Source organism: Carcharhinus amblyrhynchos, chromosome 3, assembly GCF_965287045.1.
Source record: "Carcharhinus amblyrhynchos chromosome 3, sCarAmb.v2.hapA, whole genome shotgun sequence".
Taxonomy (NCBI): Eukaryota; Metazoa; Chordata; class Chondrichthyes; order Carcharhiniformes; family Carcharhinidae; genus Carcharhinus; species Carcharhinus amblyrhynchos.
In genome coordinates this window covers 117,877,760-117,904,603 of record NC_137326.1, presented here as the reverse complement: position 1 = coordinate 117,904,603, position 26,844 = coordinate 117,877,760, and the positions used below count along the sequence as shown (strand labels likewise).

Genomic DNA, 26,844 nt, shown 5'->3' with positions numbered 1-26,844 from the left:
CCAGATGAGTACACAAGAGAAAAGGGTTCTGCCGCAAGCAGAGTAGCTCAAATCAGACCATTATAAAATGCCAGCGAATGCTAGCTGAGCTATATGGCCTCTTGCTGTGTAATATTTTATGGATCTAATTTTGGATTTCAGCATTGTTCTGCACATGTGCAAAAACACCTGAATTTTGTCTAAGTTTCAGTGGAATAATGACAGTAAATGCAAATTATTTCACTGCCACTAAAGTCCAAACCAAGAAGTCACTTACTAAATATATGCTTTATCAGTAAATGAATGCAGTAATTATTGTATAATTCTGGAAACAGAAACATTCCTTCTAATGAATTTTCTGCTATCAATTTCTGCTTCTCCCAGCCTAGTTAAGCATTAGCCATGTTTTATAGCATGCATACCTTTGGTTAAACTGTGCGATTGCTATGGTTTTATTGCATTAACAAACTTTTATAGCTGTGAATGCTGACTGAGTTTTGTCTTATCATGCAGTATAATGCAGTTGTCTTCTAAAGCTACACATTTTTTAACTATTGCCCTTGGTGCTGACCTATAATCAAATCTGCCTTCACAAACTGCAAATAAATTTGCACTCTGCTTTTTTGCATGCGAGTACTGTCGACTTTAAACTGTCTCACTTAGTATCTGGACAAAAATCATCAAACATCATGCAGAGAGATCAGCAAAATATGTAACTAAATTTTACATGAAAAGACGTAATTATCAATTGCAGTAGCATCCTCTTCAGTTTCTTTGTAACTGTTACCCCTCCTGAGGGGTAAAGGTTACAGAAGAAATAGTGATCTGTACTTTATCTTTAAGTCTCCCATATTCCCTCTCTCCCAATATACACTGCCTAAATGCTGTGGTTTATGAAGCAGTGAGAACAACACGCTTATTAACTGGATGTTTTATATTTAGTTCTGTTCATTTTCCCCACCAATAAAGGGAAAAATGCTTTAAATCATCAATGATGCTAGATTGCTAATTTAGTAGTCTCTTTCAAACAAATCTCTTACAACAAACTTTGCCCTGATCTAAGGTCCCACTGAGGTCAGGTGTACAGATCTCAGTAAAGTAAAAATGATAATAGCAAGGTTATTGGTCCTGTGTTTGTAATAACAAGGTTCAAACGTAGCAATGATTTCAACAAAACCTAACTGGGAAGGAGGTAGGACATTTTAACCCATTAGATTGCACTTAGATTCTGAGAAGCTATTCTGAGGCTTCACAGAATCCCTGCAGTGCAGAACAAGGCCATTCGGCCCATCAAGTCTGCACTGACAACAATCCCACCCAGGCCCTATCCCCATAACCCCACATATTTACCCCGTTAATCCCTCTAACCTACGCATCCCAGGATACTAACGGCAATTTAGCTTGGGAAATCAACCTAACCCGCACATCTTTGGACTGTGAGGGGAAATCACAGCACCTGGAGGAAATGCATGCAGACGCGGGGAGAACATGCAAATTCTACACAGACAGTGACCCAAGCCAGGAATCAAACCCAGGTCCCTGGAGCTGTGAGGCAGCAGTGCGAACCACTGTGCCACCATATCACCATACTTTAGTTTGTAATTCTCACCTTTGTTTCTGGACTTACTTTCCCCATTTCTTTGGTTAAAAAGGCAGATTGAAGATTGCCTTGAAGGACCTTGCCAGAGACGCACTACACTATCATGTGGTGCATGAGAGATTACATAGATTGCCATAACATCACCTTCCAGATTTTCACCAACAGCAGGACAGAGATTCTGGAGTTAAGTTTCCACTTGCCCCCGGGTGTAAAACTAAAGTTGTGATGTTGCTGAAATGGCCCGATTTTCATTTTCGTTGCCTTCAATGAAACGAAAATCAGATCGTTTCCAAAGCAGGTGTTTGGTCCAGAAAACTAGCTTCACACTTGGCTGGCAAGTTGAAAATTTACCCCCAAGACTCTGAGGAATCGTATGTGGAATAATGCCACTAGATATATATTTTATCACTCTGCAACTCACAAGAATTGATGCACCAAAGAATGGGCCCATCAGGTAATTTTTGTTCCTTCAGTTTACAGTGCCAATTAAACAATTGAATGTTAGATCTTGTAAAGGATTTGGATGCAGCTATTATTTAATGTACTTTATTCTCTCAGATTACCTGAATGCTCCTGTATAGCTACTGTATTGCTCCTCTGCACTGGATGCACACCTTGACTTCCCCTTGGCATCTCCGATGCACAATTCACAAAGGCTTGATGGATAACCTGACTTGTTGGCACCTGGCACACAGCTCGCAGAGAAAAACTCACTGACTGCTGTAAAAGGGAGACAACAAAATTGTCAACTATCTCCATATTTGTTATAGTAACTCATGTTACTGTGCATATGAACTTATCTTCTCCAATTGCACAGCCTAGAATGCATGTTGGAACTAATGCCATTTTGATTAGGTTTGCAGTGCTTGCATGCATTTGGGTGCAAATCAGTGGCGGATGGGTCAGGAGAAGTGGTGGTGGTGAGGCAGAGCTGGGTGTCATCAACGTACATGTGAAAACTGATGCCATGTTTTTGGATGATGTTAGGCAAGGATACATCTTTGGAGACACGAGTGGTAATGATGTGAAAATGCATAAAGAAGCCATTTCAGGTGGGTCTTTGGCTATGGTTAAACCAGGCAAGAGAGTCCTGCTCAAATGGACAAAGGTGGAGAGGCACTGGACAAGGGTGGTGATGTCAACCATGTCAAAGGTTGCAGACAGAACGAGGAGAGCTACTTTACCAAGGTCATAGCCACATAGGATACAATTTATGCTTCTGGGTAATATTTATTTTGGTGCAAAAGCTGATTAGAGGGATGCAAATATGGGGTTCTGGCAATGGTGACTAGATTTGGGAGGCAACTACACATTCATAAGAACATAAGAACATAAGAAATAGGAGCAGGAGTAGGCCATCTGGCCCTTCGAGCCTGCCCTGCCATTCAATAAGATCATGGCTGATCTGTCGTGGCTCAGTTCCACATTCCCGCCCTCTCCCCATAACCCTTAATCCCCTCTCTTATCAAAAACCCATCAACCCGCGTCTTAAAAATATTTAGCGAGGTAGCCTCCACCACTTCAACGGGCAGAGAATTCCAGAGATTCACCACCCTTTGAGTGAAGAAGTTCTTCCTCAACTCCGTTCTAAACCGCCCCCCCTTTATCTTGAGGCTGTGCCCCCTAGTCCTACTATCCTTTCTGAGCAGGAAGAGTCTTTCCACCTCTATCCTATCCATCCCATTCATCATCTTATACGTCTCAATGATTCATTGATATAATAGTAAAGTGACCACGATCAGATTCGCTATGTCAGATGTGGCAATACCAATCCTTTGTTGACTTGGAATTTATGCTCTATACTTGAAGGGGAAGAATTTGACAAGCTTTGAGGAAAGGACAGGTGAACTGGACTCATTAGATAGCTCCATCAAAGAGCTAACACTGACTCAATGGGTCAAATTGTCAGCTGTGGTTGTCATTTTATGATTCTATGATGTCCACTGCCAATGCTGGTTAGCTTCCAGTACTACTACTGCACTGTTACACTATTAGCTTCAATAAGGTATCCACCAATAGCCCCATATTGTGTGTTATGCAATGCAACTTATAGCCATATTGGTTATATTCATACTATTTACTTCCATCCCTCAACGTCATTATCTTGCATTAATGCATTTTAAAGGATACTTGCTACTGATTAGATCCTTTCCGACATCCAGATCCTTTTATACTAGATTTGCTTGTTCCCTTTTATTTGAGCAACCTGCCCCAAAATATGGACTCATCCAAGAAATTGGACAGCTTTGCTTCCGTCCCCACCTCTAGTTTATTTCTAAGCCCCATAAGCAACACTATTCCCTGTGTCATCCCACTGGTGACTCTTCGTTCTGTTTATATGGCTTCTTTCACAGCCACCTTTTGCTTTGCCCGGCTTAGTGAACTTTTAATCCATCCAAGGAACCTGTTTGTAATTTTATAGCTCTCTGTAATCCACTTTGTGGATTAATCACTTGTCTACAGAATTTCAGCTGTCAACAACATCCATTGTTTTCTTGCAGAAGCACAGTACATTTGTAAGACAGGAACTCTCCTCAACTAATGCATGCTGATTTCTTATTATCCTGTTTAGTCATTGCTTTTAGGATGTCATCTAAAGCATATGTTATGCTCACTAGCTTGTGATTGTGCCTCTAGTTCTTCTTAAAGAGTTGTGATATACTAGTTACTATTTAACCCTGTGATTTGTATGATTTCCTATAAACATTGATCATGCCTCCATGAACACTCTTTGAGACTAGCCCATGAATAGTCTTTGTTGAGTGGCTAAACAGCAATTACATTTACTGCAAAATAAATGTTTCTCACCTTTGGCAATGTTACATTTGTTGAACTTGATGTCCCCTCTCTCAATCAAGGTACCAATGGGAATGTTCCATCCAGCTGTCCTGTCCAACCCAGTGTGGCAGGACTTCTTTCCTCTCAGCTGATCAATGGTGAAGGAGTTATGACTCGACCTTTTCACTACTGCCACAGCATAATATGATGCTCCATCATCATCAGCTAGAGCAGAAAATACAAATAAAGACATTAATATTGGACCAAAATGCATTTAGAATCAAGTTCAACTTTGCACTCCATACAAAACAAACTTAGCAGGTCAGCTAACTTAGCAGAAATCTCAATGGAAAGAGAAATCAGGAAAGATGTGCAAAAGATAGTCGTTACATCTCTTTTGCCTATCCTTGAATTTAACCCCCACTGTAACTGTTAAGTGAGCTTGTTCAATGAGACTCATGTAGTGGTCAGGGACAGATTTGTCCCCACCAGGATCTTTATAATTCAATACCCAATCCACTCTCTTTAACTGCATTTGACATGGCACAGTGGCACAGTGGTTAGCATTGCTGCCTCACAGCACCAGGAACCTGGGTTCAATTCCTGGCTTTGGTCACTGTCTGTGTGGAGTTTGCACATTCTCTCTGTGTCTGCATGGGTTTCCTCCGGGTGCTCTGGTTTCCTCCCACAATGCAAAGATATGAAGGTTAGGTGGATTGGTCACCTAAATTGCCCCTTAGTGTCAGGTGGACTAGTAGGGTAAATGCATGGAGTTAGGGGCATAGGGCCTGGGTGATATTGTAGTCGGTACAGAGTCAATGAGCCGAATGGCCTCCTTCTGCACTGTAGGGTTCTATGATTCAATACTACTTTCTTTCTTAAAGATCAATAAATAAAATATGGTAAGAGAGCCACTATTTCATTGTCAATTGCCTGGTCCAGCATCACTAACTTTCTGTACATGGCCACATTGTCTATTCTACCCAAAGTTACCAAGTACATCAAATCATGGAATTGCCAAAAGCTCAAAATTTGTCAGGAAACCCTCAATTAACTATTCCTTAAAATCATAACTCAGTCAAATGATCAGAAGGAATACTGAACTCTAATTAATGAGCTTTGGTTGCTGGCACCAATATTAAAAATCACGTGAAAGCAAATTGTAACTGCAAAGTAACAAGGGAAATCCTGCTGCTGAAGAGTGAACTGGGGCCAGGCTGTGGAAATGCACGGAGAGTTAAATTCCTAGTTGACAGGCAGATCTTGCTTTTCCAAACCAGCTTATCTGCTTAATATTGAACAGGCAAGGGTAGCAAATACAACAGTTGCTGCTGGTAAACGCGAACACTTTTAGAAGGGAATAGGAGAGCCTCATGTAAGAGTTTTCCATTTATTTTGAAAAGAGAGGTTCAGCGCCTGCAGAAGTGTTAATATATGCATGTGACATTTGAAAACATGACGACTTTAGGCAAGCAGGCCTGTCCACCAGGTGTCCAAGCTAGAATTTTTGGCTGACATGGAAATACCTATTTTTCTCAAGATACTTTATTCACTGTACTCAACTGACTTCTATGCCAGACTGAGAAAGAAACCAACCAGCAGGATGCTAAGTACTTACATGGATGTCTTCATAGTGAGAACGCCATCTTCCCTTCTACCACATCTTTCTTTCCCAATGACAAAAATTCAACTTTCCAAGCCAGAAGCAACTAACCCTCACCTGATGCCCTACCAGCGACCTTATTTCCCAGTCTCAAAGGCAATTTGTTGTTGAATCGATGCTCTTATGAGCAACTTAAGTGCTCACTTATGCCATGCTTTAGCCTTGAACTGCACAATCTTAATACTAGCTAAAATATTAAACAGAACTGCTCACAATTTATGGCCCTCTGCCGATATTGCCAGCAACATGGCTTAGTGTTTGAATAAGTTGCTCTAAGTAAGAGTACAATCAATCTACTAATTGGGTTTTATCTGTACATCAATTTAGCCTAAGTCAATAATTACTCTTCCCTTGAGATAAAGACTGGCCTGTGGACTGTTGGAGGTTTCTAAAATCAGTATTTTTGTGAAGTGCACTCAAAAAACGTTGAAGTGAATCCACCCATGGAGGACAAAGCGATAGTTTCATGAGACAAGGGAAATAAATTCATGGGTTGTTATTGGTCTAGATTCAAAAGAATAATCTTTCGATTTTGCTTCTCAAAATTTTTTTTGCTTCATACTTTTGTGCAAGTGTAAACTCCTCAGTTTAATATTTCATCTGAAATATTGCCTTTTGAGTAATCCCATGTTGCTGAACCAATTTGGTGGCACAGTGATTAGCACTGCTGCCTCACAGCACCAGGGACTTTGGTTTGATTCCTGGCTGGTGGGGTCACTATCTGTATGGAGCCTGCATGTTCTCCTTGGGTTTCCTCCAGTTGCTCTGGTTTCCTCCCACAGTCTGAAAGATGTGCTGGTTAGGCGTATTGGCCATGCTAAATTCTCCTTCCGTATATCTGAATAGGTGCCGGAGTGTGGCGGCTAGGGGATTTTCACAGTAGCTTCATTGCAGTGTTAATGTCAGTCTACTTGTGACTCAAATAAGGGGTAGATTTCCAATTATACTATTTCCTATGTTATTGCTTATGCAATACAAATTTTTAACCAGCAAGAGACCTTGTATGAAATCTTTTCTCAGTTTGTCTGAATTGAATAATTGAAGGAATGACTGAGAAGAAATCTAGTAATTACCTGCATTAATCTAGATCAAGCAAGGAGTCCCTCATTGTATTTGTCAAAATTAATCAATGCTAAATGTATTTGATAGAGATAGTAGCCAGAATTTTACTGGCATGCCAGCCCCGATTCCGGAGGAGGGCTCGGTTCGGAGAATGGCATTCTCCGTTGGCCTCGGGCAGGATCATGCGAAACTTGGGCAGACGTGCTGGTAAAATTCCGCCCAGTGCGTTTTAGCTTTCCGAGGGGACCCAATGCCTTCTTATCTTCTGGCTGTTATCGTTTCAAGGTTGCAAAGCAGTTTCAGAAGTATAAGAGCAGGTCTGAATATTCTGGCACATGCATCCGTTAAGTGCAGCGCCTCACCGTAAGCATGAGTTCAGAATTACCCTTTCTTTTCTTACCAGTGTAACTTTCAGCTGCAGCAGGCACTAGTTCATACATCTTTCCAGCTGTGTATATATGCCCGGCATCCAGTGTAACTGCATCAATGTCTTTATTCTGTGAAGAAACAAAATAAATTAATGAATCTCTGCAATTAATTAAAGCTTTGTGAAGAAAGTTGATGTGAATTCCATTTTGTTACAAAACTTAAGAAAATATTACAGAAGGTACTTCCAAAATGAAGACCAGCCCACATAGTTGGGAGTGTCAGAAAGGAGAAAAATGCAGGTGTATTCCCTTTTTATCATAAATCTTTTGTGAGTCATTCTCTTATGAGCAGCTTTGGTCGGCCTAGATGTGGATAACCTGTCACTCAATTGATGGGTTCATCCGTGAATGAAGCTGAGAACATTCTTGGTCCAAGATACCGTACATTTGCCTGTCATTGAGTTTTTTTTTAACACTTATGAAGCTCCAGCATTGACATCAATGGTCTGTGTTGGTGAGTTTCACTTCGTGATTGACTCCATTGCGTTTGAATTAAGCAGCTCTTTAAAACACTAATACTCTGATAACCATGAGTCCTGCAACCAACATTTTTATTTCATTGGCAACATTTTGACGTGTTCTCTATTTTTCCTCTTGCCTGCTTTGGCAATGGCTTGATATGGAATGTGGTTTTGAGGATATTTGTACCTGTACAGTACCTTACAGATGAAAGGCCACAGATCTGAAACACTGGGCTGGATTTAATGGCCACACCGGTGTCAACCATTAGACATAGAAATTAGGAGCAGCAGCAAGCCATTCAGCCCTCTGAGCATCGTGTGCAGCATGGTGGCACAGTGATTAGCAATGTTGCCTCACCACGACAGGGACCCGGGTTCGATTCCCAGATTTGGTCACTGTCTGTTCGTGTGTACATGTTCTCCTTGTGTCTGCGTGGGTTTCCTCCAGGTGTTCCCGTTTCCTCCCACATGTCCAAAAAAACATGCTGGTGAAGTGCATTATCCATGCTAAATTCTCCCTCAGTGTTCCCAAACAGGCACCAGAGTGTGGCCACTATGGGATTTTCACAGTAATTTCACTGCAATGTTAATGTAAGTCTACTTCTGACACTAATAAAAAACAAACAGAAAATAAGATAAAATAAAACTTTTTTATTTTGCTTGTTCGCACGTGACTTTATGTCCTGGCTTAGGTGAGGCTCGTAATATCCCGCCCGAGGCCAATGGAGAATTCCGTTCTGTGATCTGCATCCGCCCCGATTTTGGGGTGAGCATAGCGGTAATATTCCATCCAGTTACACCACAGAATTGTAGAATGCCTATAGCTCCTTGCTGGGTGACAAGACCCCTGTCTCCACCCCACCCCCTAACCCTCCCCAACTAACAATCACATTTTCATGAGGCAGGACTGCTGAATGAAAGCCAAGCTGTTCCTGAAGTGATCAGAACAGTGTGCACTTTATGTTGCTCTTGGACGTGGATCATTAAGCAACATTGGCATAGGCTTTGGAGCAGGTCAGCCCCCTGGCAGGAAATGGTCATTGCTATGGGAAAATTGGAACACAATAAAATGACACCTAATAAGAACCTATTGGACTTCCCAATTACTTTCTTGCATAATTAGTCAACAGATGCCATGATAGTAATCTGCTTGTTTCATTGTTTAGATAAGCTGCTGTAAGTTGGTAATATCTCATTCTTCTGAAATGCCTGCTCACTGACTCCTGACAATCAAATTCAATCATATTCCATTCTAACTGGGCAGAGAGAACAACAAAATATATCAAGCAGAGTATTGAAATCTGCCAGCAATGCAGATGGATTTCAACTTAAGAATTAAAGAGTTTTATAATGGTTTGTGCTATTTCTTTACACTCTTTTGAAACAGCCTGAATACACATTTGGAAATGTTTCTACTTGGGATTGAGATCTGAGATTGACCATTTACTCAATGTACACAACTGAAAAATCCAATAAGTTGCCTAAAAGGTTTGAATTGTTCTGACAAATAACAGATCTGGGTTTAGCTTGTTTTGGCCTTTCTTCAAACTCCTACAGGAACTCCTAAATACATATCCACTCACCTTGAACTTTTACTGTTAATGGCATTGTAGCAGATATGGATCCTACCTTGATCATTTTCATGCAGTCCTCGGGATTGTCACCTGACACGCACTGAACTGGTGGTGTCAGGTTTTTGTTACTGAAAGCTTCAGCCATAGCTCCACATTTCAGCAATTCTCCTCTGGACTGTGTGCACCAACGCAGAACATTGGGCATTCCTGTGTGAAGAAAAGTAGCAGAAAACTTCCTGTTTCTCTGTACAGTGCTGATACAATCTCAATAACACAAATGTCTTTTTTTACATGACAAATGTAAAATACCTCCATTTTACAGCACAGAAGAGCACTGGAATTAGCTTCAATTCAAGCACAGCACTGGCAAAGACCTAACACCTAATGAGCCAAATGTCTACCTCTGCATTCCAGATTGTTGCCCAAGCTCTAAGTGAAATGCCAAGGGTGGACTTACAAACTGCTTCACAAGGAAAAAGGGAAAACAATTGGCTAAATCACATAGAGGCATTGCCTTTGTAAATGTCAGGAAATTGACACTCAATTGACATCCATGGCATGCCTGTGCACACTGCCACCTCCTATATACCTGAAGCATTGCTACAGTTAAACCCCACCTGCAGCGAAAGACTCTCAATTCCCATGCCAGGGGAAATGCAGCTTTATGGTTTTAAACTTGGAGACCTAGGATAGGGTAAGATTCTGTAGTGAAAATCCACAAGTCCTACAAAAATGTGGCTTTCTAATATTATCTGTTCTGCAAAAATCCTTTGTTTCAACTGAGAGAGTACCACATGTCTGCAATTAATAGTAGTCATCTAATACACCAAAACAAACTAAAAAAAAATACAGATTTAAAACAGCCAACACATTTTATTTAAAATCTGCTGAGCAGAGAACAACATGCAGTTTATAAATCCATCCTTCACATATCATGTTTTCTTGTGACCAAACAGAGGAGATTAGAGGATTGGGGAAATAATGGACAAATTTCAGAATTGGATACATCAGACACTTAGTACTCAACACTGAAGGAAGCAGAAAGGAGTATAGAAAGTGGAAAGGAGAAATTCAAAAGGAAAGCAAACAGAGGGCATGAAAGAATATTGGCAAGCAAATCAAAGAGAACCCGAAGATATTTTATCAATACATCAAGGGTAATCAGATAGCTAAGGAAAGAGAAGAATTCATAAAAGACCAAAAAGGTAATCAACATGTGGAGACAGAGGGTGTAGGTATGGTTCTGAATGAATACTTTGCATCCATCTTCAGAAGGAGGGGGACAGTGCAGACATTGTAGTTAAGGAAGAAGCATGTGCAGTATTGGATGTGACAAATGTAGGGAGAGACAAGGTACGAAGAGGGTTAACAGTCACAGTCTGAGCATTTGAGGTAGACCATTTACGACAAAGGTGAGAAGACATTTCTTCACCAAAAGAGTGGTGAGCTTGTGGAATTCATTACCACAGGTAGTAGCTACTGCCAAAACATTGAATGTATTCAAGAAGCAGTTAGATATTGCACTGGGGGTGAATGGGATCAAAGATTATGGGGAGAAAGCAGGATTAGGCTACGGAGTTGGACAATCAGTCATGATCATAATGATTGGCAGAGCAGGCTCAAAGGACCAAATGGCCTCCTCCTGCTCCTACCTTCTATGTTTCTGTGTAATATCCTTGAAAGTGAATAAATTATCAGGACCAGATGAAATGTACTCCAGGCTGCTAAAACAAAACCCAGGGAGGAAATAGTGGAGGGTTTGACCATCATTTTCCAATCCCCATTGGAAATAGGTGTAGTGCTGATGGATTGAAGGTCTGCCAAAGTTTGTACCTTTGTTTAAAAGGGGAGTGAGGGATAGACAAATAACTACAGATCAGTGAGTCTAACCTCAGTGGTGGGCAAGTTATTGGAATCAACTCTGAGGGACAGGATAAACTGTCAATTAGAAAGGTATGGATTAATCAAGGACAGCATGGGTGTGTTAAGGGCTAATGTGACTGAATTTTTGAGGTAGAAATATGGAGGATTGATGAGGATAGTGGAATTGATAAGGTTTACATAATTTTAGCAAGGCTTTTGATAAGGACCCACATGGCAGACTGGTTAAAAATTAAAGCCCATGGGATCCAGGGAAATATGACAAGCTGGATACAAAATTAGCTTAACGGCAGGAAACAAACAGTGATTGTCAGAACGTTTTGGGTGTTTCCAGTGGGATTCCACAAGGCTCAATACTAGGTACTTTGCTTTTTGTGTCATATATCATTTTTTTGGATATAAGTGTAAGGGGAATGATTGAGAAGTTCGCAGAGGACACAAGAATTGGCCTTCTGAGTGATAGCAAGTTGTAAACTGCAGGAAAATATGGATGGACTGGTCAGGTGTGTGGAAAAGTGGCAAACCAAATTCAACCTAGAGAAATGTGAGGTAATGCACTTGGGGAGGTCAAATAAAGCCAAGGATCACACAATAAATAGGAGAGTTATGAGAGGTGTAGACGAAGTGAGGAGCCATGCAGTGAATATCCACAGATCCCTGAAAGTAGCAAGATGGATCAAAAAGGTGGTTAAGCAAGGTTTGGTTATAACAGCAGGGAGATTATGCTGGAACTATATAAAACATTAGTTAGGCCACAACTTGAGTACTGTGTGCAATTCTAGTCACCTCATTACAGAAAGGATATATTTATCTGGAGAGGGTACAGAGAAGATTTCAGAGGTTGTTGCCAGGACTGGAAAATTGTTGCTAGGATGAAAAATTGGAAAGGTTGGGTTGATCTCCTTGGAACAGAGGAGGTTGAGGAGGGATTTGATTGAAATGTATAAAATTGAGTGATAGAGTGGATGGGAAGAGCCTATTTAGCAGAGAGGTTAGTAACTCAAGGGCATAAATTTCGAGTGATTGGTAGAAGAATTGGAGGAGAGAAAAAATGTTTTCAACCAGAGTGTTGTGGGAATCTGGAATTCACTGCCTGAAAGCAAAATAGAGGCAGAAGGATCTTCTTCACTCAAAGGGTGGTGAATCTCTGGAATTCTCTGCCTGTTGAAGTGGTGGAGGCTACCTCACTAAATATATTTAAGTCATGAGTAGATAGGTTTTTGATAGACAGGGGAATTAAGGGTTATGGGGAGAAAGCGGGAAAGTGGAACTGATCCACTTCAGATCAGCCATGATGTCAAAGGGCTAGATGGCCTACTCCTGCTCCTATTTCTGATGTTCTTATGTAGAAACTATCAGCTCATTTAAAAGGTGTCTGAATATGCGCCCCAAGAGCCAAAGCCTGTACGACCATGAACTGAATGCTGGAAAGTGGGAGTAGGCCGAGTGGCTTCTTTTTCTGCTGGTGCAGACACAATGGGCCAAGTGGGCTCTTTCAGTGCTGTAAATCTTTTATGAGTCAATGAAATTTTCACTGCTGGTAAACTTGTTGCCACTCAGTAGCAATAAGATCCAGCTCTGTGTTAATGAGTCTGTGATATCCACAACTGAAATGTATTACTTACTGTAGCAGTCAAGTCCATTCAAGGATTGGAGGTATTCGGAGCCTAACCAGGCCTGATAGGTTTGATTCTTGATGAACATGAATTCTTTGGTGGAGTCCTGGAACAGCAAGTCTATGCCATCGTATGAAGCAGAATCAAACATCTTAAAGCCAGTGGAAGTAATGCCAAACTTTTTCTGTAAGTAAAAGATTTTTTTCCCCCAAATGAATTGTTTGATGTAATTATCTTTCTTCAGAGTTACATAATTTACTACCATCACAGGAAAGAGGTAAGCTTGTCTGCATGTCAACCAGTGAGATTGAAGAGTTACATTTTTTGTTTTAACACAGGCTGACTTAAAGCTATACAATTGTATTGCTTTGTGTGTGCTATGCAGTTAGTCGTTCATTTTCTTGTGCTGTTAACTCTCAAGGTGAAACACCACTCCCAAACTTGTTTTCTCAGCCTAAATGCAAATAGATCTCACTTGTACTCCACATGGGGATTTACAAATGACAATACGGCACAATCCCTGCCACTGGACTGCCAAACCTGCCTGACCCACTTCTGAAGTGCAGTATTGACTGAATGCGAGTTGTTGCATTGTGTGTATGGTGTTCCAAATACTTGGAGGCACTTCTCCCAATTCTTTCACAAACCGTCACATAAATCAAATGACCCAACTCTTTGGCATGAATTCTTATTGTCTAGATTAATAAAAATTTAAAGTTTGATGCAAAGCCCTAAACCTTTAAGATAAATTGGATTATCCCTGAGGGAAGCCACAGAGAAACAATGAGGTTGAATCCAGGCTCCCAGGAAGCTTTATTTTCACCCCACCCTACAATGGGTCCTGATTCTATGATTCACCATTTCCTCTCAAGTACCAATTCTTTTTGATTCTATTAACCCAGGTAAACTTGCTGCTGTATTTTGAAAAACGCATGAATCTGCTGATATGAATCAGGGCTGGAGTTCTATCACAAGAAGGTTTCAGTTTACTGATATTTTCAGATACATGTTCTTTCTTGCAGCTAAGCTTTCAAGAGTCTTTTTGCTCCACCTTCACCTCTCAGATAGTCCTTTTCTTTTGTCATTTGTATGTGAGACTGTTGAGCCAGTCCTCTCCACAATTCCACACTGAGAACTTGAAACCATAGAATCCTACAGTGCAGAAGGAGGCCATTTGGCCCATCGAGACTGCACCAACAATCCCACCCAGGGCCCAATCCCCATAACCCCATGCATTTACCTTAGCTAGTCACCTTGACACTAATAGGCAATTTAGCATGGCCAATGCAACTAACCTACACATCTTTGGACTGTGGGAGGAAACTGGAACACTTGCGGAATTGAACCCGGGTCCATGGCACTGTGAGGCAGCAGTGCTAACCACTGTGGCACCATGTTCTGATCCAGTTTCATGAACTTTACTAGAAGCTCAATCATTCTTCCTTGTGATCCCGAGCAGGATTTAAATCTCTGGTTTAACTGACAATTCATCCCACATTTCTTAAATGCTTTTGGACTTTAAACTTGTTCATTGACAATCTGGTACCTCCGAGCACAAAGCACCAGAAACTGTCAATGCATTCTGCATTATCCAATTCCTCTGTAATCCAGTCAAAAAAGAAATGTGTTCACTTTCCAAACTAGCTAGTCGAAATCCTTCAAGCCAGATCTTCCTTCCAGGAATATCATGCACAGCAATCGACAAGACACCTCAAGTGTAGGTATAACCAATACATCCCAAGAAAGGCTACAGGAAGTCAATGAGATGTTTCAGGGAATGATATATTTATCTCAGTTTACTATGGATGATGATTACTTGAACCATCTTTCACTTCTAGGAATAGCAATAGGTCTCACGATACCAGGTTAAAGTCCAACAGGTTTATATGGAATCACGAGCTTTCTGATGAAGGGGCAGCACTCCAAAACTTTGTGATTCCAAATAAACCTGTTGGACTTTAACCCGGTGCCTTGAGACTTCTTACTGTGCCCACCCCAGTCCAACACTGGCATCTCCATCTCACGACTTCTAGGAATGGCACTCCTGAAATCCCTCATTACCAGATGGAAACTAGTCCCAAACAGTACAAGAATCTGATAGTTTGGGAAATAAGGCACTGCGAAACACTGTTGGAATTAACAACGTAAATGGGTTTAAGCAATAATTGGATGTGTTTCTGGAATCTGAAGGGATTTAATTTAAGATGATTGGCAAAAGATCCAGAGGCTTCAGAGTATCGAACTTACTTGGGTAACAGGTGATTAGGATTTGGAATCCACTGCCTACACAGTGGTGGAAACAAATAGAATAGTCGCGTTTAAAAGAGAATTGGATAAATGAAGGATAGAAATTATAAGGATATTGCGAGAATGGAACTGAACCGCTGTTCAAAACCAAATGGCCTCCTTCTGTACTGTACTATTCTACAATGAGATGAGTGGAGTTAATTTATGAAAACATTACAGCTTTGTCAGCCAAGGTGCCTTTACTGAAACGCTAATTCTTGTGATATATGTCCAAATCCAAGAATAAGTTTATAATACTAAGGTTTACCGTCTTAACTTAATACAGTAATTAATTCCACAATTTCTGAAGTACTGTATTACTTCTGCACTTTTCATATTCTTTATTCAAAAGGCATTTCAATGAAATAAATAGATTAATTTTCTCTCGTCCATAAATATTTTTCAAAGTTTTTTTCAAAAGGTTCTTTTATAGTTGGCTCTGTCAACAGAAAATCTCCGTACCTGAGCAGCATCTAGAGCATTGAAGATAGCTGTGCCATCCGTATCTGGTCTGACTACAATTGCACGGGCAGGCACTCTGGCAAGGTGGCATGTCTTCCAATCTGTTACTTCAGCACGGCTTCCATTACGGCACAGAAGCTGATAGTCGCTTGAATGAAGGTCTTTTGCCCATACCGTGGAATTATTTCCTGTAAAACAGTTTATTGACGTCTTCGGACAAATCAGACTATTTTGCTAATCTACATAATTCATATTTCTCAAGTACCAATGCAGTTATAATTTACAGCAGCCAAGTAAAAATTGCAGCTGCGATTGTTACGTTTTCAGAGTCTGTGATACAAAAAGCGACAGCTTATCAGCGCTGCCTCACTCAGTATTTACTTCATCAAACTTTGGGGCAATGCCTAGCATTCATAGACACTATATGCCTCACATTGGCTCAACTGGGGACATGGCGAATGTATCCGAATCTGGAGCAAGCAAACGCGATTGACTTGAGCTCAAGTGTTACACCACTTGAGCTGAGAGATTACATCAGTCTCAAATCTGTTGTTAAAAAGCAAAATCAAGCATTTCACTGGCATGGGGAACAAAACACAGTCAGGAGTGGGGGGAAGGAAGAGGAAGAACAAGTAACCCTTGAACAAACTCACAGCTGTCATAGTAACACAATTACAAACAGTCATTCTCTAGTACCACAGAGTGCCATGCCTCTCAGCCAGGCACTGCTCCAGTGTTCTTGTTTAAGTTACACAAGGGCTTATATCATCTCTGCCATATATCAGATCTGCAGGCTGTGCTAACGTAGATTCTGAATGTGTTAGCTAACTGCTTTTCTTTCAAGAACTCTACAAGCAGGTGCAACCCAGATAGTCCTTCACTGAGAGTAACAAGTGTTAGAAACAATTGCAGATAAGGAACCCAGATAATTAAAATGGGACTAGCATAATGGTTTTGATGCAGACTTATAAAGCAAAGTACTCCAATGATAACTGCATCAGGACATGAACATCCCATGATTTGTCCTTACTCTACAAGATTGCTTGTGCTTAGGGAACTAATAATCATACCTTTCCTGGCATCCAACCATCGAACACAGAATTTGCTCTTTGCTCTCTAAACATGAATTTTAGCCTAGTGAGACTGATAATCTCTCTGTCTCTCCTTTTATGTAAGATACAAAATTTGATCACATGAAAAGCCTGACCATGTGATGATGTCTGTAACTGTTATTTAATTGACCTTTTTGTAGATTGGGTTCCTGTGATTGAGTCTGGTTTGTGGTTTTGTGCCAACTGCAGTTGTGTCCAAAGTCACAACAAACCAGGAGGCCATCAGTGAGCAGGCAAAGAGGTGAAACCCAGAGTGGAGAAGAGGGAAAACCAAAGATGGAGGGGGTCATTCAGAAAGGGAAAACCAGAGATGAGTGAAACATGGGATTCACCAGTAATTAATAATAGTTCACAGAAATTGTGCCGATAATTTAGACTGAAAGGACTCAAATTTCCCTTGGAATCAGCACTAACATAATAGATTACTAAAAATGTTTGTAGTAGGTGTAATGCTCCAATATTCTATCTAAATCGAGAACACACAAGAAATAAAAACAGCAGTTGGCCACCAGGCCCTTCAAGCCTGCCCCACCGCTCAATACCATCATGGCTAATCTATGTCACCCTCAGTGCTTTGCTGTGCCTTTTCCCCATAGCCCTTTATGATTCCTTGATTTATTAAGAGCACAAGAAATACTAAATTGGAATCCTATGCTCCACTGATATTCATCAGAAACTCCCTGCATTGCATAAAGTGCATTCAGGCTCCCTAGTGGAGAACACTTTTAACAGGCCTGATTTCTCTTGCTATCCATGGTTTGGATTCAGTTTGTGCTTGGAAGTAGTGGAAGCTTCAATTAAAGCTGATTTGTACATAGGCTTCACTCCCCAAAACGGTGCCAGCACAAAGGAATCCAAACCACAGGGCTGTGTGTTTGATGTTTGGGAGAGCACACAGAGGGCCCACTGTCCTAAATCACATTCCACGTGTAAGACAATCAGTGAGAAAGACCGTGGGATTTTTTTTCTAACCACCAGTGCCACAATTAGCAAAGGGAAGACAACTAAACCAATCCAGTTTGCATATCATAATATGGCAATATTCCTTTAACAGATCAAACATAAATGGGACAGGATATAGAAAGTTACACTGTTACTCACCATCTGTATTCTCTAGTACAGTCGAATGTTTAACAAAAGCAACATCACCCGCTTGTTTAGCTAGGCACCTGAAATGAAAGAGGGGTATGTTTAAATAGCCAGGTACAGGTAAAATTACAGGTTGATTGTAAGATGTCAAAGCAGTGCCAAATGACACAGTTGTATGTTGTTATTCCCCCAGCTCCCCCACCCTTTGATCTCCAATCCTAAACAGCAAAGCCAAACCATCCATGAAATGTAACAATCAGCATCCAGGACAAAACACGATGTGAACGTTTTTTTGCCAAATTGAGATCAAATATCCAAGAACTTGTGTGCTATGTGTTTACGTTAAATAACTTTTTCCATCAGTGCCATTTACTGTCAATTACACAACTGTAACTTGTGGACTAAGGAGCGGCATTCGACGCATATACAATCCCAGTGGGAGGGGGTGAGGGGAGAAAAGTATGCACTTCGAAAACTCATGTACCCTTGGGTGCACTGAAGCAGAGAGCTTCAATCTCCACCTCTCTGTTGAGTTCCTGACCTCAGCCTCATTATTATGAAGAGAACCAGTAGTTCATAGAATCATTATCGAACCACCAAGAAAATCATTAAAGAGAAGTACTGGCAAAGCTGACACCAGATCATCCAGAGGTTCATTGATGCTTGTATGATCCCTGGGAAAAATAAAGGCATTTTAACCAACTTTTATCCAGGCTAGGTTTGTCAATGATGTATTTGGGAAATCACTTCAAAATATTTATGCCGTGTCTCATGTTTTGACGGTCTGACAAATCACAACACTCAATATTACTCAACCAGCTAAAGTATCTCACAGGTCAGCAGCATGGGTATTCCATGTAACGGAACACAAGTGTGTATAGAACAGGAAAATATAATGGCTGCTAAAGGTCCTCTGAGGTATCCAAGAAGAAAGCCAGTTTTACTCGCCATTTTGGTAAATGGAGTTGAAGCGCACATTTGGGTCAGCTGCCGGGAGGATCACCTAAATCTGATTACCATTTAAACTGCCTGCTGCTGTTGTCAAGTTCTTGACTGAACAGTAACCAGCTACTTGGGAACTAACAAGACACTGATTTCAAGCACTACTTAAAGGGATACTCACCACTTCATGTTTACTTGCTGTGTAAAGGACCTCAGGAGCATATCTAGAATACTTTGTGAAGACTTCACCAGCACTCTAAGAATATTTATTCTGTTAATTTCATAGGATTTTCTAAAATGATTGAATGCTGTCCTACTCCATTTTATAGGATCACCGTGATGCTTGGTCATCAGCATCTGGCTATGGGGCCCCCCCCTGCGTCCACAGCAGGGATAGAAGGAGGACACAAAGCCAGGCAGAGCAGTATCAGCTGCTACTGCAGAGGAGAAAAGGAAGGTGAGATGACATCCTTTCTCTCCACACTGAGAGGACGTCCTTTCTTCTCTGGATGGCCTCTCACCATAAGAAGTCTCACAACATCAGGTTAAAGTCCAACAGGATTATTTGGGCAGCAGAAGCTTTTGGAGTCTCACTCCTTCATCAAGTGAGTGAAGGCTTGTGTTCACAAACAGGGCATATACAGACACAAACTCAATTTACAAGATAATGGTTGGAATACAATTCTTTACAGGTAATCAAGTCTTAAAGGTACAGACAATGTGAGTGGAGAGAGGGCCAAGCACAAGTTAAAGAGATGTGTATTGTCTCCAGGACAGTTAGTGAGATTTTGCAAGCACAGGCAAGTCGTGTGGGTTACAGATAGTGTGACATGATCCAAGATCCTGGTTGAGGCCATCCTCATGTGTGCAGAACTTGGCTATCAGTTTCTGCTCAGCAATTCTGTGTTGTTGTGTGTCACGAAGGCTGCCTTGGAGAATGCTTACCTGAAGATCAGAGGCTGAATGCCCATGACTGCTGAAGTGTGAACTGGAAGAGAACACTCCTGCCTGGTGACTGTTGAGCAGTGTTCATTCATCCATTGTGGTAGCATCTGTACGGTCTCTCCAATGTACCATGCCTCAGGACATCCTTTGGATGGAAGCTGGAGAAGTGGAGCATTGTGAGGTTATCCATGGGCTTGCAGTACTGTGAAGTGCAGTGTATCAGGGAGACAATGTTGGCCGAGTCGCAAGAGTATGTACAGTGTACGTGGTGAATAGTGCTCTCAAGTGAAATGATGGCATCCATGTCAATGATCCGGCAGAGATTGCTGTGGCAGGGTTGTGGATAATGGTCTGTTTGAGCTTGTGCGGTTGTCTGAAGGCAAGAAGTGGGAGTGTGAGGATGGCCTGGGCGAGATGTTCGTCTTCATCGATGACACGTTGAAGGCTCAGGTGAAGCTGTTGGAGCTTCTCTGGTCTGGGCAAGTACTGGACGACGAAGGGTACACTGTCCGCTATGTCCCATGTTTGTCTTCTGAGGAGGTTGGTGCGGTTTTTCGCTGTGGCATGTTGGAACTGTTGATCAATGAGTATGCCAATATCTTTATGCACAGGTTCGAACAAGACCTCTTCGCTACACAGTACCTCCAACCGAAGCTATACACTAAATACATCGATGACACTTTCTTCCTTTGGACTTATGGTGAACAATCATTGAAACAACTATATGATGACATCAACAAGTTCCATCCTACCATCAGATTCATCATGGACTACTCTCCGGTTGGTTGCATTCTTGGTCGCACACATCTCCATCAAGGACAGTCACCTCAGCACTTCACTGTACTGAAAGCCCACAGATAACCTCACAATGCTCCACTTCTCCAGCTTCCACTCTAAACAGTTTAAAGAAGCCATCCCCTATGGACAACCCCTCCATATACACAGGATCTGCTCAGATGAGGAGGATTGCAACAGACACCTACAGACGTTGAAAGATACCCTTATAAGAAGAAAATATGGCGCTCAACTCATTGATCAACAGTTTCAACGTGCCACAGTAAAAAGTGCGCCGACCTCCTCAAAAGACAAACATTGGACACAGCAGATACAGTACTTCCCTGCAGCAGAGAAGCTATGACATCTTCTCTGGAGCCTTCAAACAGACCATTGTCTGCAGCAAACTATCCAGCCTTCAGGAGAACAGTGACCACAACACCACACAACCCTGGCACAGCAACCTCTGCAAGACGTGCCAGATCATTGACATGGATGTCACCATCTCACGTGAGAATACCATCCACCAGGTACATGGTACATACTCTTGCGACTCGGCTAACGTCTACCTGATATGCTGCAGGAAGGGATGTCCTGATGTATGGTATGTTGCAGAGACCATGCAGATGTTACCACATGAGATGAATGAACACTACTTGACAATCACTGGGCAGGAGTGTTCCCTTCCAGTCGGGGAGCACTTCAGCAGTCACTGGCATTCAGCCTCTAATCTTCGGGTAAGTATTCTCCAAGGCGGCCTTTATGACACACGACAACACAGATTCACTGAGTAGAAACTGATAATCAAGTTCCTCACACATGAGGATGGCCTCAATTGGGATCTTGGGTTCATGTCACACTATCAGTAACCCCCACGGTTTGCCTGGGCTTGCAAAATCTCACTAACTGTCCTGGCTGGAGACACTACACACCTCTTTAACCTGTGCTTAATTCCCTTTCCACTCACTTTACGACTTGACTATCTGTAAAGACTCGCATTCCAACTAGGATCTTGTAAATTGAGTTTGTGTCTGTATATACCCTGTTTGTGAACACAAGTCCTCGCTCATCCGATGAAAGAGCGAGACTCCGAAAGCTTATGCTGCCAAATAAACCTGTTGGATTTTAACCTGGTGCTGTGAGACTTCTTACTATGCTTACCCCAGTCCAAAACAGGCATCTCCACATCATGGCCTCTCACAACCATGTCACATCCAATAATCTGTTAGCACTGTTCCTTTAAACCATCTTGCAGACTGCTAATGTGCACTAGCCAGCGCACTCTGCACCTTTAACGGAAGTATATGGGAGGAGTCCATGTGTGTGCTATGAAAATTGCATCTAATTAGCACTTGAGTGCTCAACCTTCAGGTTTCTGGTTTAGCACCTGCAGTCAAATTCAAATGATGGTAATCAGTGATTAGGACCAAAACTACATGCTAAACCATTTTCAGAAGCCTTGATTTATTATCACAGCACTCACTCACTGCCTGTTTTCACCCTCGGGTACTTCTAGGTACTTCTCATTCCACAACATAAAACATTTTGTAATCCCACATTACTGTTTCTCATGTTCAGAGAATAATGAATGCAAATTTCTTGTTGTAGTAAGTTCCAATAACTGAGCTACAGTCATTAAACCAAAGGTTTATTATATATTTATGTTTTTTTTTGTTAGTGTCACAAGCAGGCTCACATTAACACTACAATGAAGTTACTGTGAAAATCCTCCAGTTACCACATTCAGGCATCAGTTCGGATACACTGAGGGAGAATTTAGCGTGGCCAATGCACATAACCAGCACATTTTTCAGACTGTGGGAGGAACCCGGAGGAAACCCACACAGAATAGAGGGATACGGTCCCCAGAAGGGTAGGTAGTTTTAGTTCAGTCAGGCAGTATGGTTGGTGCAGGCTTAGAGGGCCAAAGGACCTGTACGGCACCTGTTGCTATAATTTTCTTTGTTCAGATGAGGGGAGAACATGCAGACTCCGCACAGACAGTGACCCATGCTGGAAATTGAACCTGGGTCCCTGATGTGAGGCAGCAAAGCGAATCACTGTGCCACCATGCTGCTATTTATCAAGACTTTTTTTGCCATCATCATTCCACGACAGTTTTGTGGTGCGCTACAGAGAAGGCTCTGAAACTGGGAACTTGCAGCTGTAAGAATTGGGACTACACCCATTAGGCCAGTAAAAGGGATCATTCCTGTGATCTTTATATTATGTAAAGTGCTTTAAATGGTTGTGAAACTATTTGTTACAATTTACAATAAAAGGACAGATGTTGAAATGTTATACCTGAATGCCCCACTGTCGCTATAATATCTCTCTCCAGCATTGTCTGCACATTTATTTTCACTTTTTTCATCACCGATACACAACTGGCAAAGGCTTGATGGAAAATTTATATGTTGTGCTCCAGGGATGCAACTTTGACTGAAAAACTCACTCACAGCTAGAAAGAAGCAAAATAAATAATTAAGCAGTAGCAATTAGACTTGTAAGGGCATCTTGTTGATAGTTCACCTTAAATCAGAAGCTTCTGTCATTAATTAAAATTGGATTCAGAATTCATTTGCACAAACTTCAGTTTGGATTACTGAATAAAGTTGTGACACAAAGACTTAAAGAAAATTCCAGGGAATCTTAACTGTTATCACAAGGTGGGACATAAACAGTAGTAAAGTAGTTTCCAATTTATACTCTGCCTGATGTCTCTTTTAACCTTAGTCCCTAATTTATAGAGGATCAATGTCAAGTTCCTGGATGCATTACAATTGTTTTATTACTCATTCGGGGGACCTGCATGTCATTGACTAGCCAGCATTTATTGCCCATCCCTAGTTGCCCTGGAGGGCAGTTGAGAGTGAACCACATTGTTGTGGCTCTGGAGTCACATGTAGGCCAGATCAGGTAAGGATGGCAGATTTCCTTCCCTAAAGGACATGAATGGACCAGATGGGTTTTTCCGACAATTGACAGTGGTTTCACGGCCATCAGTGGATTCTTAATCCATCAATTTAAATTCCACCATCTGCCATGGCGGGATTCATACCCGGGTCCTCAGAACATTAGCTGAGTTTCTGGATTAATAGTTTGGCGATAATCCCACTAGGCCATCACCTCCCCTCTGCCCAGCTTTACACTCAAAAAAGCTTTTGATTACCGACTGTCCAAATAAAATGGGGGTCCTTAAAAGGTCTGTTGTTTTGTGGTTCTTCTCAGCTGTCTGCAATTTTCCATCCACTCAGCTGAAAGGCTACAGTAGCAGAGTGGTTATCTTACTGGACCACTGGCCCAAAACTAATAATCTAGGGATGATGAGTTTAAATCCAGCTTGAAAATTGGATTTTGGTTTTTAAAATAATTGCTATCAATAAAAGTGATAGTGAAGCTGTCAGATTTTTTTAAAACCTAGCTGGTTCATTGATGTATGTATAAAGTTGTCCCAGCCTAAATGAGGTTGCAGTCCCACACCAATGTGGGATTGAACCCCCTTCTGTAGCAGCCCAATAAGCCACTTAGTTGCATCACTAAGATGAGAAACAAATAGCATCCTTAACAACAGTGCTCATGTCCTGAGAGCGAATATTTTAAAATGAATCAGGTGGCTCGTGTCAAAATAGAATAACCTGGATGTGTTCATAGGAGTGGTTCTAAACAGTAAGATCTGTAAATTGTACAATCTTTAACTTCTTCCCAATCTGATGTAAGATTATTGACCTGAAATGCTAATCCTGAGCATGTTCTATTTTAAGTCTTGCAGCAGTAATTTGAGATCATGTTTGAAGCTTTTCTCTTGCTATTGTTATTTTGTTTCTTTCCACCTTTTTGGTCAAGGGGCTGTGTGTTTTGGGACTATCATATTTTTGGTATATTCACCATGCCAGGATAGTGATTTTTTCCCCTGGGGCTCCCCACCTGTCCTTATGTTTGTCAAAGGAAAAAGAGGAGCGATGCCAAGCCTGTCAGCTTGCTTCAGAGGCAAACTGTGCTGACTCACTGCTAACCTCATACCCAGTTTAGGGTCTAGCGACCTGACAGTGAATGTTCAGAACTGGCTCCTCAGCAAAAAAAAAAGATTTGTATCATCTGTACAAGTAAGGAGCCTTACAGTTAACATGCATTATGAAGCCAACACTGACTGTGGCTGTGCTCTCAGTTGCATCTTCTGTTATTCTCTGTCATGTCTAAGGCATGTTGAAATGTTTTCCTATGGTGGACGTGCCCTAAAGTGACAAAGAGGATCTCTCTTGTTTCTACTACATCATTGCCAGACATCAAATAGGAATTTCATGTACTTTATCACACTATGGTTTCGCCAGAGACTGTTTCCTACCTTCACATTTGTCACAAAAACTACTGGATACTTTGTTGAAACATATCCAGTTGAAAAATATGAGCAGCTTTTCCAAATGCTGTGAACATTTTTTGCTCCATATGTGGCCCTGTACCTTTAAAGATTCTTTTAAATCTAATCATCAGCTCTTGTAAGTAATCGGTTCTGGGTCCACTGTTATTTGTCATTTATATTAATGATATGGATGAGAATTTAGTAGGCACGGTTAGTAAGTTGGCAGATGACACCAAGATTGGTGGCATAGAGGACAGTGAAGAAGGTTATCTTGGATTACAACGGGATCTTGATCAATTGGGCCAGTGGGCTGATGAATGGCAGATGGAGTTTAATTTAGATAAATGCGAGGTGATGGATTTTTGTAGATTGAATCGGGGCAGGACTTACTTAGTTAATGGTAGGGGGTTGGGGAGAGTTCCAGAAAAAAGAGATCTAGAGGTACAGGTTCATAGCTTCTTGAAAGTGGAGTCACGAGTGGACAGAGTGGTAAAGAAAGCATTCAGCATGCTTGGTTTCATTGGTCAGAACATTGAATACAGGAGTTGGGATGTCTGGTTGAAGTTGTACAAGACATTGGAACACTGTGTACAATTCTGGTTACCCTATTGTAGGAAGGATATTATTAACTAGAAAGAGTGCAGAAAAGATTTACTAGGATGCTACCAAGACTTCATGGTTTGAGTTACAAGGAGAGGCTGGATAGACTGGGACTTTTTTCTCTGGAGCATCGGATGATCTTATACAGGTCTACAAAATAATGAGGGACATAGTTCGGCGAGATAGTCAATATCTTTTTCCAAAGGTAGAGGAGTCTTAAACTAGAGGGCATAGGTTTAAGGTGAGAGAGGAGAGATGCAAAGGGTCCAGAGGGGAAATTTTTTCGCACAGAGAATGGTGAGTGTCTGGAACAACCTGCCAGAGGTAGTAGCAGAAATGATTACAATTTTTTCTTTTAAAAAGCATTTAGACAGTTACATGGGTAAGATGGGTATAGAGGAATATGGGCCAAATGCGGGCAATTGGGACTAGCTTAAGGGTTTAAAAGAAAGGGCAGCATGGATACATTGGGCCGAAGGGCCTGTTTCCATGCTGTAAACCTCTGACTTTAATCTTTAAGGACTGTTTACATGTAAGTTCCCGATCTGCTTTGTGATGAGCTCCTAAGGTAAGGCTCGATCTGGGCCAAGAACTCACCTATGTTGTAAGACAGAAGTCACAGCTGCGAAATCAGACAATGACAGTACGCTCACATCCCAATTAATGACCAGAGGCCTAATCATCTACTTTATGTGTTACCTTTCTCAGTGATTGATCAGTATCAAAAATGATAGAGAAATTCTTCTTTACCCCAATGACGTAAAGGCTACTGAAGCCAAGTCCTAAGACTTTTTATGAATAGCGTTTCCTATATTAAAATAAATCATCATGTTATATAAGAGGATTTTTCATATCTGAAGTTTTGGATCTCCTCCAAAGCCGTGCAATATTTACAAGGAATTCAGAAGTGTGATGAAATTCTCTCCAGTAGCCTAGATGAGGGCAGCTCCAATCACACTCAAGAAGCTCAACACTATCCAGAATAAAACAGCCCGCAATGGTTAAATGATTGTGCCTAAAGTGGAAACTGTGAGAAAATGTAATTGTAGGAAATTGGACACAATGGAATAGATGATAACAGAAATAAGAGAGGCAGAGAAAATTACACAAAAGATTGACAGAAAGATAAACAGATGAGACAGGAAGCAAGACACAAATAGAATGAAGGCGGCAGACTGACAGAGACAGAAAGTGACGGATGAGAGACAGAAATAGCAACAAATGGTTATAGA

General features: G+C 41.3%; 1 protein-coding gene across 2 annotated transcripts in view; it reads right to left on the bottom strand.

The window, feature by feature from the left end:
* Window positions 1-26,844, bottom strand: part of meltf (melanotransferrin) — a 53,664-nt gene that overhangs the window by 11,599 nt on the left and 15,221 nt on the right. Inside the window, exons 5-12 of one of the 2 annotated variants that reach the window (XM_080185839.1) lie at window positions 22,957-23,113; window positions 18,004-18,071; window positions 15,791-15,978; window positions 13,052-13,226; window positions 9,601-9,752; window positions 7,483-7,579; window positions 4,388-4,582; window positions 2,143-2,299 (exon numbers count right to left, since the gene is read on the bottom strand). In XM_080185839.1, coding sequence (XP_080041965.1) covers window positions 2,143-2,299; window positions 4,388-4,582; window positions 7,483-7,579; window positions 9,601-9,752; window positions 13,052-13,226; window positions 15,791-15,978; window positions 18,004-18,071; window positions 22,957-23,113 — 1,189 coding nt within the window. Of the gene's footprint in view, window positions 1-2,142; window positions 2,300-4,387; window positions 4,592-7,482; window positions 7,580-9,600; window positions 9,753-13,051; window positions 13,227-15,790; window positions 15,979-18,003; window positions 18,072-22,956; window positions 23,114-26,844 lie in introns of both variants that reach the window. The other variant, XM_080185838.1, reaches the window with a different exon arrangement.